Source organism: Myotis yumanensis, unplaced genomic scaffold (assembly GCF_028538775.1).
Source record: "Myotis yumanensis isolate MYYU_CA2020_CCGP unplaced genomic scaffold, mMyoYum1.0.hap1 SCAF_15, whole genome shotgun sequence".
Taxonomy (NCBI): Eukaryota; Metazoa; Chordata; class Mammalia; order Chiroptera; family Vespertilionidae; genus Myotis; species Myotis yumanensis.
Window position 1 is genome coordinate 20452512 of NW_027223766.1, and position 13261 is coordinate 20465772.

General features: G+C 43.4%; 1 protein-coding gene across 1 annotated transcript in view; it reads left to right on the forward strand.

The window, feature by feature from the left end:
- Window positions 1-2953: 2953 nt before the first annotated feature.
- Window positions 2954-13261, forward strand: part of CYP7B1 (cytochrome P450 family 7 subfamily B member 1) — a 158451-nt gene continuing 148143 nt past the window's right edge. Inside the window, exon 1 of the mRNA XM_070392161.1 lies at window positions 2954-3221. Within this exon, the coding sequence (XP_070248262.1) occupies window positions 3109-3221 (113 nt within the window). The 5' untranslated portion in view covers window positions 2954-3108. The remainder of the gene's footprint in view (window positions 3222-13261) is intronic.

Here is a 13261-nt window from a genome sequence, read left to right on the forward strand (position 1 = left end):
AAAAGGAAAGGCAGCAAAGGGTCTGTCCATTCCTGTTAAGGGTACTTTCCTGGAGTAATAACTTACACTTGGCCTACTGGTTAGAATTCAGTCACATGGTCACATCTAACTACAAGGAAGGCTGGGAAAGCAGTGTTTATAATGGACAGCTGCATTCTTAGCTAAAATTGAGAGCTATTCCTGAGGAGAAAGTAGATATGGAGGGTCAATGAGTCATCTCTATCAGAGAAGTGATGTGGATCAAGGCATGTGTATGAGGTAAAATAAATTGAACTGGATTGAATATAATGATGCAAAAGAGGAACAAAAGATGTCTTCAGATTTTATTTCAACCAGGTCAGTTTACAGAATGAAGGATCCTTTGAACAGAAATGAAAAACATATTCAGAAAGTATTAAGTGTATACTATAATCTTCTAAGTAAGGTACTATGCAGATACCATAGGGCTAGGAGACACAGTTGTTAACCAAATCATCTTCGGTCCACTTCCAGGGGACAGTGTGTTTAACTGCAGGGGTTTGCTGTTATCCTATATAATACAAGGGTAATAAGCAAATTGACCCTAACAGCAGAACAACTGGGAATGACTGGTCACTATGACACACACTGACCACCAGGGGACAGACACTCAATGCAGGAGGTGCCCCCTGGTGGTCAGTGCGCTCCCACAGGGAAGCTCTGCTCAGCCACAAGCCAGGCTGACGGCTGCCAGCAGAGCTGTGGTGGCAGGAGCCTCTCCCGCCTCCTCAGCAGCACTAAGGATTTCTGATTGCAGCTTAGGCCTGCTCCCCGCTGGCAAGTGGACATCCCCCGAGGGCTCCCGGGCTACCAGAGGGATGTCTGACTGCCAACTTAGGCCCAATCCCGCCAGGGAGTAGGCCTAAGCCAGCAGGTGGACATCCCGAGGGGTCCCAGACTATGAGAGGGCACAGGCCAGGTTGAGGGACCCCTCCGAGTGCACAAATTTTTGTGCACCAGGTCTCTAGTTGCTTAATAAACAAAATGTTTAGTACTTAGTAAATGTTCCAAAAATTGATCAATGCTTGATATTTTTACCTATATTTTCAAACAGGTGATCAAATGGAAAATAAAATTATGGAAGTTGAGGCTTCTTGTGAAAATCAGCAAGAGGGACTTGCTGCCGTGGTTACAGAAATGCACAGCATGCACAACATCCTGCAAATGAGCTCTGCTGGCCAAGCAGTGATGGGAACCAATTTGCTTTCTTTTGGAGGAGACAAAGTAGCTATTGGCTCTCTGCACTTTATCATATTTCCTGGAAAACTGAATCTACAACAGGAGGAAGGAGAGGCTGTAGAAGGACCCTGGAATAAGTCAGAGATGAAGATACTTATAAACATTCGGGTTCCAGTGCTGGCTCAGCCCTTCTCAGCTTTAAGGCCAAGGACAGCAACACAGCAGTAATTCCGTTCTGGAGCACAGACTAAGAGCCAGGCAGAGGCAAAGTCCTTCCAACTATGTTCTTTGAGGATATGGGATGAGGGGCTTGGGGATAGAGAGTGGGTGCAGACATGGTTGTCTAAGAGACAGTTCCCACCTGCTACAGCAGGAAAGACAGACTGAAGTAAACTTAGATATAGTGGGACAATTTGATGGGGTGAAAAGTAGAGACAGTGTTAAAAGTATGGAGGAGAAAGAGATCAATTACCAAAGTAGAGTTAGGGGTCATTTCTAGAAGGAAAGGGGATTTGAGCTGGGCCTTGAGAGGTAGCTAGAATTTTAGTATTCAGAGAAGAGAGGAAAAATTTTCAGGCAGGATGAATATAGTAAGTCTTGAAAGGGCTGATTGTGAGCGACATACTGGCTCAGGCTTTAGTGTATACGAAACTGTACTAGCCATGGGAGTTGTACCATAAAGAGAAATTGTGGAGTGCTTCTCATTTCAGGGTGAAGATTTATGACTCTATCACAAAGACAGCCATTGAGCATTTTGAACGGTCAAAACAGAATAGGTCTGTGTTGTAGGAAGGTGGCAAGGGAGAGGATGGCTGGAAAGGTCAAAGGTATGGAGGCCACTTCTGAAGTGATAATAGTTTAGAGAGCCCTTGAAATAAAATGTTGCACAAAGGAAAAACAAAACAAAACAAAACACATGGCTGTCTGGAATAGCCTTGGTTAGAATGGTTATTATTCTTTTTTATTTATCAACTCACCGGGGCAAGTCACTTAACCTAAGTCTTGTTATATGTTCTCTAAAACGACACTAAAAATTACATCACCAGTGTGGAGTGGAGAGTGAATAAACATGTGTGAAACGGCAGGAAAAGTTTCTCCCTTATTTTAAAAGCGTCTCCCTTATTCTTTCTGAGTACAACCTGTAGGGTCCGCACCACTTCTGTTCTGGCCCTTAGGGTTGTTCTGCAGTAAGCTGGTGGCTTCTGTCTTCTCTCTTCCTGGACTGTGTGCATCCTCGGGGCTTCTATGTGTTATTCCTGGTCCCCATATTCCCGGTCTCCGAGCACACAGAAGGCTCTCCAGGTAAACAAATAGGATGTGCAGGGTGACCAGGCAGGCGCGGGGCCGCGCACTCTGCAGGTCTCTGCCTGCCGAGCTCGGGGGTCGAGCCTAAGTGACACCCTAAATGGGGCCAGAGCGCCGCGGGCGCAGTCCCACCCTCTTCAGGGGCAGGTAGGGTCCCTCCCGAGGGGCGCGGGCTATGGGACGGGGAACCCACGCCACACTCACTCCCAACTCGGAACCCTCCCGCCACCCCCCCCTCATCCCCTCCCCCTCCCCCCTCCGGGCCTTACGAGGCTGGCTCACGGGAAATCCCTACCCCTTCCCCCTCGCTGGCTCCTCTTCCCGCCCCGTTTTCCAGGAGCCGGGCTGGGAGCAGGGCGGCGCGTGGGTGGGGGTTGCGCCGGGGGAGGGGAGTCGGGAACTTTAGGACCCAGGCTCCGGGGGCCCCGCCGTGACATTCCGGGCAGCGCCGAGGGCGGACAGCCGCTCGGGCCGGAGCGAGGGCGCGCAGCCCAGAAACCACGCGGGCTGCAGAGCCGCCGCCGCCGCGCCGCGCCGCTCGGAGAGACGAAGCAGCTCACCCACCGCGGCCGCGCGCACCGGACGGCGGAGGACGAGACGGCCGGCATGGGCCGCTTCCCGCTGGAGCCCTGGCTGCAGCCGCTCCTCAGCCCCGCGGGCCTGGCCCTGGCCGCGGCCCTGCTGCTCCTGGTCCTGTGCCTGCGCGGCCGGCGCACCAGGTAGGCGGCCCCGCGACCTCCCCGCGCGGCCCCGCGGCCCGGGCCACGCATGCGCCCTGGGCCCCGGGGGCTGCGCGCCACTCCGGTGGCCCAGACGGTCCCCTCCAAGGTCCAGGGAGCAGATAGTCAGCACTTACGGGGGGGGGGCGCCGACGTCTTTGGGGATCCTGGGCAATGGCACAGGCTTTTTATGACTTTCCTACACGTACGCGTCCGTGTGAAAGCGTCGGGACCGACTTGGATTTGCTGTTGGTGCAGGTTGTAGTAAGCGCTGGGCTGTGTTGCACGTTATGCGTCACGCATGGCTCCCAGACACATTCTGGTGCCTTGTCGCAGCCTGTTGAAGCTTTAGGGCCTAGAATTCATAGCGCATTTAGGGAGGGAAATTTTATTCCGTGGAGAGTGGCATGTTTTAGGAAAGTGCGTGGTATGAAGAATAACTCTGGGTGCCTCTCTGTGCCTCAGTTTACCTCACTGTACCTCGTCTGGGGGGGGGGGGGGGGGAATAATGATACCTCCTGGGATTTTTGTGAGTACTAAATGAGTTTACAGTGTGAGTTCTATGCATTTGCTCTATTATTTTTATTAGAACAAAACAACCCCCAGAAGTACGTCGCTTTATGTGATCTGATATGTGGAAGTAGATCAGAAGTTCAAAATAAAAGCATTCATTTTGAAATCACTCTACTTTCCCTCTTTACCGGGTTATTTTCCTTTTCTACTAGGTTCTTTATAGCTTTTGAAAAAACAAGCAGGTATGTTTTACAGGATAGTAATAACTACTCTGTGATCAGATATCCTACACACCCACATTCACACACATTATGTGTGTGTGTGTAAGTATAGATACACACACTCTTATATGTATCTGTATATGCACAACTATATATCCTATATAATAAAGGCTAATATGCAAATCGATCGAACAGTGGAACAACCGGTTTCTGTGATGTGCCCTGACCACCAGGGGGCAGACACTCAATGCAGGAGCTGCCCCCTCATTGTGCTCCCACAGGGGGACCGCTGCTCAGCCAGAAGCTGGGTGAGCAGCGCTAAGGATGTCCTTCTGACAGCCAGCAGGGAGTGGGCCTAAGCCGTCAGTCGGACATTCCCCAAGGGCTCCTGGACTGCGAGAGGGTGCAGACCTGGCTGAGGGACCCCCCTGAGTGCCTGAATTCATGCACCAGGCCTCTAGTATAAGTACCAGTATTTATGTGTGTGTGTGTGATCTAGGTTATTTCTCAATAGTTTTGGGGAAATAGGGTAAAGACTTTTATACCCACAGCCACTTTGGAAAGTTGCCACTTTTCCAAAGTAATTGTACTATTCTTTACATTTCCATCGGTGCTATATGTGAGTTCCAGTTGTTGTACATCCTCACTCATATTTAATGTGGCCATTCTAGTGGTTATAAGCACTATCTTTCTAGATTCTGGACTTCACTATCCTCCCCTGAAGAGTGTTGGGTTTTGTTTTAGTGTGCAGATACATTTCTGGTTATCTTGATAGGGCTACATTCCTTTGGGTGGGTCCTGCCTTTTCCAGTTTCTAGAGGCCACCAGATTTTATATCTCTTTTTCATATGCTGCTACTCCTGCCTCTCTCTTATAAGGACCCGTGTGATTACATTGAACCAATCTATATAATCTAAGATAATCTTTCCATCTCCAGGTCTTTAATTTAGTCATATCTGCAAAGTTCTTTTTGTTACATAAGGTAACATATTCACAGGTTTGGGGATTAAGACATAGGCATCTTTAAGGTATATTCTTATTCTTCCTACTACAATACGTCCACCAACCTCCAAAGATTTGTTATGTCCATCTTACATGCAAAATATATTCACCCCATCCCAACAGCCACAAAAGTCACGAAGGTCCCAAACAATGACACTGAATATCCAAGTTCACACTGTTTACAAACGTTGCTTTCCACCTAACTTCAGGGCACAACGCAGCTAAGCTTTCTGCAATTATATGACAGGGATTTCTTTTTTCCAGTTTCCAATAACATGCTCCTCATTTCATCTGGGCCCTTATCAGAAGTGCCTTTAATGTCAATATTTCTACTTACAGTCTATTTATGACAAGGTAGGTATTCTTTAAGATGATATATCTGTTCTTTACCATACTCATCACTTCCGAGTCCTCACTAGGGGAGTTGTTAACATTCATATTTGTACTTACCATCTGTTTAAGGCAATCTAGGTTTTTCCTATTGTCCTCCTCAGAATTCTCCCGGCATCTGCTCATTGCCGAATTCCCAAGCCACTTCTACATTTTAAGGTATTCCAGGTACCAAAATCTGTATGGGTTTCCGATTGCTGCTGTAACAAATAGCCACAAGTTTGGTGGTGTAAAACAACACAGACTCTCTCACAGTTCTGGAGGTCAGAGTCCTACCGGGCTGATATCAGGGTGTCAGCAGGCCTCAGACCCTTCTGAGGTTGTAAGGGAAAACTCTAGATTTTGAGAACACAACTGAACTTGTGCTAGATGAACAAAGTCTTTAACTAGGAAAAGACCTCAAAGATTGAGCCCTGAAGAGGATGTCTCACCAAATGACATTTTCCAGGCTACCTCAGGGAGAACCTCTTCCTCAGCAGGAGATTCAAAGGGTCCGGGAACTCTGTGACTGCTGACTGGTTTGACTTTCTAGTTAAGGAAGATGACCTATCTGATCATCTTCCTTAACTAGAAAATGGCAATAACAGCTACCTCACAAAGCAGAGGTGAGAAGCAAAGTGCATGAGAAATGTGAAGATGTTTTGTAAAGTGGGAAATCACTTAGGAGACAGTTGGGCTTGGGAGGGGTGGGGTCAATAGGGGAATAAAAAAAGGGAGCATCGGTAATACTTTCAACAATAAAGACAAAAAAAAAAGAGACAGTTGCTTGATCAGGTTTCTTTGACACTTCCCAGAGACCCTTCTAGTTGCTGGTTTCCTTTCCTCTTTCATCTTGTTCCCCCAACATATATAACTCCACACCCCCAAAATGCTGTAATAGGTAAGAAATAAGATTTAAATGCTGTTAAGATACATTTTAATCAAAGTAAAAATTCAGTGATATTTTTTTAATTGTAAGATGTCAGGGTTATGTTGATAACGAATTGTTTTGAAACGCTGATTTGTTGACATCACTGTATCACATAAATTTGTTATTTTCTCCTTATAATTACTTAAGTACTCTCAGACGTGACCCCTGGTGCTCCAGGTTCCTCACATTGTTACTACGGCCTAGAGCAGTGGTCAGCAAACTCATTAGTCAACAGAGCCAAATATCAACAGTACAAGGATTGAAATTTCTTCTGAGAGCCAAATTTTTTAAACTTAAACTATATAGGTAGGTACATTGTTATTAACTTAATTAGCGTACTCCTAAGGCTTAGGAAGAGCCACACTCAAGGGGCCAAAGAGCCGCATGTGGCTCGAGAGCCACAGTTTGCCGACCACAGGCCTAGAGAATGAGAAGAGCTAGGATGCCATCATTAGTGGATCTTTTTCCTTTGGTCCTCTCTTCTCATACCACCATTAGGAAGAGGATGTGGGCAGCTGAAAGCCAGGTAGTTTCCTACTAAAGCGTGTGCTGAATTTAACAGGTGGACTTTTGTGTTTTTACATAGGAGGTGATAGGGAGGGTCTTTAATTAAGGCACATCTGCGGCTCTTGATTGAAGGGCTAAGCAGTTACCGCATACTTCTCCTTATCAAGCTGCAGAGTTTGGATTGGTCTTGTTACCATTTGAGACAGATTTCAGACTTGCTTCAATGTGTTATTTTGTAACTAAAAAAAAAAAAAGTTCTCGAACATCCAGAACATTCCTGTTGTGTTGTTCTGGGAACATGGAAGCTCTGAAAAACAAACATTTGGCTGTTTATTTTGTGGGTCATTTAAAATGACCATTTAATGCTTCATGAGATGGTCAGAACTGCTAATATCATCAGCATGGAGGATTGGTCGACACTGTAATCATATTCGGCTGATAAATCCTGGTTTTCCCTTTATAATTATCAAATATTTGCATAAGAGAAATCAATTCAGAATTTGTGCTGGATCAGCCTAAATCTCTTACCTCCATCAGAATAAAATCGTGGAGTGCTTACTTTAGTAATACTACAGGGCCAATAGTGTATGTAAAGCCATTGTTTGCTCAGTGTTTCCCAACAATAAAACCTTCTTGTAGAAGGCAGTGTAGTGTAAGACAAGCATGGCTAGAAGCCAAAATGGACCTAGATCCAAAATCCAGCTCCCTCCACGGTGATGTTGACTTTCGAGAGGAAGATAAGAGATCAAAATTATAAGACAGAAATACTTAATGTCCACAGCTGAAAGCCTTTTTAAAAGACAGGGTTTATTGTAGACTTGGAGAAACAGGGACCAGAACATAATCTCTACAGTCATATTCATGGTTAATTCTGTAGTTCAGACTCTAAGGGCCAGAAGACTGGTGGCTGTAGAAACAAATGCTGCAAGATGCAGCCTTGAAATACGGTTCACCTAGGAATTACTATGTAAGATTTTAATTGGTAAAACACAAACATTTATATTACAGGCTTCTTTACGAATATGAAGAGTTGTTTCTCTCATATTTTATGTACTAGAGGCCCGGTGCACAAAAATTTGTGCACTGGTGGGGGGGTGTGTCCCTCAGCCCGACCTGTGCCCTCTCACAGTCTGGGGCCCCTCGGGAGATAACCACCTGCTGGCTTAGGCCTGCTCCCCGGGTGGCAGATGGCAGGCCTGGATCCCGCGCTGGGTAGCAGATGGCAGGCCCTCTGCCACGCTACCCTGCCCTGCTGCCCGCCGCACATGGCAGGCCCAGGCCGCGCACATGGATGGCAGGCCCGGCGGGCAGCAGGGCGGGGTGCGGGGCGGGCGGATCGAGATCCGCTGCACCTAACCCCACCGGCTGCCAGGCCACGCACACGAATGGCAGGCCTGGAGGGCGGCGCGGCAGGGCGGGGCGCGGGGCGGGTGGATCGCACTGTGCCGCCCTGCCTGCAGTATGCAAATTTAACAGCCATCTTTGTTGGGTTAATTTGCATACTCTTCGGATTGGCTGATGGGTGTAGCGAAGGTATGGTCAATTAACATCTTTGTCTTTTATGAATGTAGATGATGCTCAGCTCTGGGGTCCCTGATGGATGGGAGTTGATATAGCCTGGGGATACTGAGAAAATAAATAAAAGCAGGATTTATTGGACCTTAAAAGAGCAGTTTCAGGGTGTGAATCTAACCCACCAGCAGCATGGTTAGGTGGAGAGGGCAGCATGGCCGCCATCCTGGAGTTGATGGTGCTCTATCACAGGTCAAGTTTGGGGGAAGAAGGATGGAAGTTGTTTTGAAAGAATTTTCATTGGCTACAGATAAGGTGGGCAGAATAAGGTGAAGTGAGGGCAATTCTAGGATAGGGGCACAATCCAGAAGGAAGATGTGTTTGCTGTTTGGATTGGTTGTGGGCAACAGTCTAGAAAGCTCATGGGAAAGCAAGAAGCACAGGTTCCTGGGGTGGGTGGCACCTGGCCTTTCTCTTGTAGACAATCTCTGTAGTAGCCACCAGGAAGTTAATTTAAAGTTTCATCATATACTCAGGAGTGTGAGCAGTCTTTTGTTGGTTTTGCCCTGTAGGTGTTAACTGATTAGCTTCTTCCTCGTCCTTCCATCCTCTGGGCTGCTGTAATTTAATTAAGGATATCTCAGAATGTTTTCCTTATCACTATCTACAGTGTCTGGGCCCTACTTTATACCAGGCTCAGGTGCTTAGATGTTTTGCATATATAATCTAATTTAATCTTTATTGTGGTTGTTGAGATAGTTATTATTAAGCTATTTTTTCAGAAGAGACTAACACAATAAGAGATTGCCTAATTTACCTCAGGTTGCAGAGTTCTTGGGAGTAGAATCGTTTTTTTTTATTCCAGGTCCATTATAGCTGTGGTAGAATAAAGCTCCCTTAATCCTGCAGCTGTTCACACCTTAATGCCCAAACCTGTGTCCTAATACCAAGAAGCTGTCTGTAGTGGTGTCTATAGTATCTGTAGAGGACAGGAGAGGGGATCAATCAACCATTGCAGGCTTCGGGGATGGATTAAAGAGTCCAAAAGCCAAACAATGGGCAGCCTCTTGAAGCTGGAAAGACAAGAAAAAGAGATTCCCTTCTAGAGCCTCCAGAAAGGAACCTAGCCCTGTGAACACCTTGATTTTAGCCAAGGGAGACTCATTTTGGACTTCTGGCCTACAGAACCATAAGATAATAAATTTGTATTGGTTAAGCCACACATTTGTGGTAATTTGTTATAGAGGCCATAAAAAGCGAACACAATGCCTATATCCCCCATGCTTTCAGTATCAAACTATACTGCTTCTTGTAAGAAGAGGCAAAGAGTGGGAAAGACGGACTTAGATGACCTTTCTGATTGCCCGTGACAAGCAGGATGGAGAGTAAATATTTCTAAATACTCAGTGCCTTCATCACTCTGTCAATATATAATAATTTGAGAGTTTTTGGTCCCAAGCTTCACAGATTATCATGAGCTATGCATCAGTGTCTCTCTTTCTTATTCCTCAATTCACGAGTAAGTTTTGAATGGTTGTGATGAAGCTAATAACTCCATGAACCTTTTTGAAAAGAAGACATAGGCTGTAGGCCCTGTGATCCAGATGCGATTTGGTCAGGAAACTTTTTATTTTCCAGCCTTGGGGCATTCCTCCTTCCTGCTGTCCATGGCCTGGAGCAAGAGCTGAGGATGACTCTGAGGATTAAAAAAAAAATTATTATTATTATTTTATTTTTCAATTACAGTTGACTTTCAAAATTATTTTGCATTGGTTTCAGGTGTTCAGCCTAGTGGTTAGAGTAGACCATTGGTTCTCAACCTTCTGGCCCTTTAAATACAGTTCCTCATGTTGTGACCCATCCATAAAATTATTTTCGTTGCTACTTCATAACTGTAATGTTGCTACTGTTATGAATTGTAATGTAAATATCTGATATGCAGGATGGTCTTAGGCGACCCCTGTGAGATCTGCTGGGTTAGACCATTATATACTTTACAAAATGGTCCCTCTAATATTTCCAGAGTCTAGGATTTGAAGAGATCTAGGGAAATGGGATGCTGTACTTCACTGATTTCCCCAAAAATAGTAGAGCAGAAAGAACCATCAGCTAGAGAGGAAAGATTAACAGCTTCTTATAGGAGAATATTTTTGTACTTTATCCAAAGTAAAATCCCTGAAACGACTTAAGTTACTGTTCTGTGAAAGGCAAAGGACAAAATTACAGAAAGTACCTTGCTGAATGAGAGAAGGTGACATCTATTATATCATGCATTTTTATAGCTGCAGTGCTCATTTTTATGGCTTTGGCATTTTTTTTCAACACAGGGGTATTTGGGATAGGATCTTTTTTCCTCCTAGGAAAGTAGAAAGCATTAATTAAGTCTATAATTGGGTAATACAAAAATTAATAGAAATTTTAATAAAGGTGCAACCATAACAGGATTTAAATCCTTTGTCATTTCTCTTCATAACTTTATTCTAAATAGTTGGTAGCAATGAAGAGGGAACTTTAGAAGCTTTCCTTTAGTTTTAGCACCTGGCACAATACTAGACACTGAGTAGGTCCCGGTGAATATTTGTTATAAGGGAGAAGGATGAATGAATGAGTTAACTGCTTGGTGCCGTAATTGTTATCTATTTCCAATATGATATTGTAGAGTTGTAGGTACCGATAGCAAACTGTTCAAACCTCAAGTAAAAAGGATAAATCAGATGTCACCCAAATCAAGTTTTCTGCTGCTTTCATCAAAAAGTAAAGGTTTTATAAGCAAGTGCTTACCTATTATGAATATTTGAAATGGAGAACATAATGGTGCAACAATTATTCTTTAGTGTAAACCTCACTGAAAAACAAAGCAGTTGGAGTGCAGTCAATTCCTAAAACTCTTGCTTCTGAAAACTCAGAGTTTAAAAATATGTATTGTTAACTTTTGGGTCTAAATACTGGGTTTGTATAACTGGTATAGGTGGACGCCGCTTTATTTAACAGGTGAGCTCCTTTGTGCAAGGGCTCAGCCTGGTTTGGGTTAATCGCATAGAATCACACACATTTTGATCTTTACACACTTTCAACACATAATGGTAGGATGATTTCCCATAAATATTAAAGAGATCAGGGGTTCTGTTTGAAAATCAAAGTTGCCTTGGTGAAAGCATTGCTTTGTTTTAGAACTATGAACACCCAAACCACTTTCTCCCAGGAAGACAAGTGGCTTATTGTTCAGCCATATCCAGTGAGAATTTAGTGTCCTGATATAGTGTTTCACCGGTGCTGTCTTTTTGGGGCAGGACGTGGAGGGATTAACATCTTTGGAAGATGGACAGTTACTACTTTTGGTTTAGCTACTCCAACATTCTGGACTCTTTTATATATTTTTGTGTATTGCGTCAATACTAGCATAGAATTGTTTTTGACTTGTTATAATAATGACAGCCAACATTTCTGAGCACTTCCTATGTGCCTACCAGACATAGAAGCAAGTACTTTATATTATTATTACATGGAATTTATTGACTCCTCCTTCATAACGACTTTCCTAATTTTATAGAGGTAAAAGGTAAATCTTATTTAAATAATGTTCTCAAAAATCATAAAACTGGAATATAATGCAGTTAGGGTTCAAATGTAGTGTTTAACTTGAAGTCCAAACATTTAATATTGTTTTTTTTTTCTTTTTTATTATTCTTTTTTAATTTTCTCAATATAATGTTCTGACATTTGCACTTACTTGTTACTAAAAATAAAAGTCTTAAGATCTAATACAACTTTTAAGCATTTCTAGTAGAAATTGAACCAAGTTATGACTATATGACTATATACATTTGGACTTTAAAAGGATACATTGTCTGAAAAAAGCAGGCACGAATAGTCTGCCATCTCCCTCTAACACTAGGTTGTATGAAAATCATATTTAATGGACTAAATGTGAGAAAATACCTCTTTTTCTCTATCCCATTTACTGGCTTCTGCGCCCACTCACTTAATGGCTGGATTTGAGGTTATTGTGTACCCCTTTTATTCAGATACAGTGGAAAATAGCCTCCTTTTTTTGACATACATATTTAAAATATACAGTGAGTCTGGAGATAAGTATACGTCAGTGAAACCATCACCAAAATCTATACCCCAACTATATCTATCACCTGCAAGTTCCCTCTCATCTTCTTTATTCATGATGATGATAACAATGAATACTGAACATAATATCAACCCTCTTAGCAAATTTTTAAATATACAATACAGTATTACTATAGGTACTATGCTGTACAGCAGGTATCTGGGATTTGTTTATCTTCTATAACTGAAACTTTGGAGCCTTTGATGAATATCTCTCTGTTTCACTCTCCCCCTAGTCCCTGTTAACCACTATTTTATATTTTTTTCTGAGTTTGATTATTTTAGTTAGATTTTTCATGTAAGTGGTGTCATGTAGTATTTGACCTCCTGTGTCTGGCTTAGTTTACTCAGCATATTGTCTTCCAGGTTCATTCATATTGTCACAAATAGTGAGATTTCCTTTTTAAAGTTGAGTAACATTCCATTGAATATACATAACACTTTTTAAAAATCCATTCCTACATTGATGGACATTTTAGTTGCTTCCACATGTCTTAGCTATTGTGAATACTGCTTTAATGAACAGGAGAATGCAGATAAGCTCTTTGAGATCCTGATTTCATTTTTTTTTTGGATTTTATGCCCAGAAGTGGAGTTGCTGGATCATATGGTAGTTCTATTTTTAATTTTTTGAGGAACTTCCATAATGTTTTCCATAGTGACTGTACCAACTTACATTCCCACCAATAGTGTGCAAGCGTTCCATTTTCTCCACATCCTCACCAACACTTACTTTATTTTTTTATAATGCCCATCCTGACAGATGAGAGGGGATATCTTGTTGTGGTTTTGGTTTGCATTTCCCTGATGATTCGTGACGTTGCACAGCTTTTTGTATACCTGTTGGCTATTTTATGTCTTTTTTT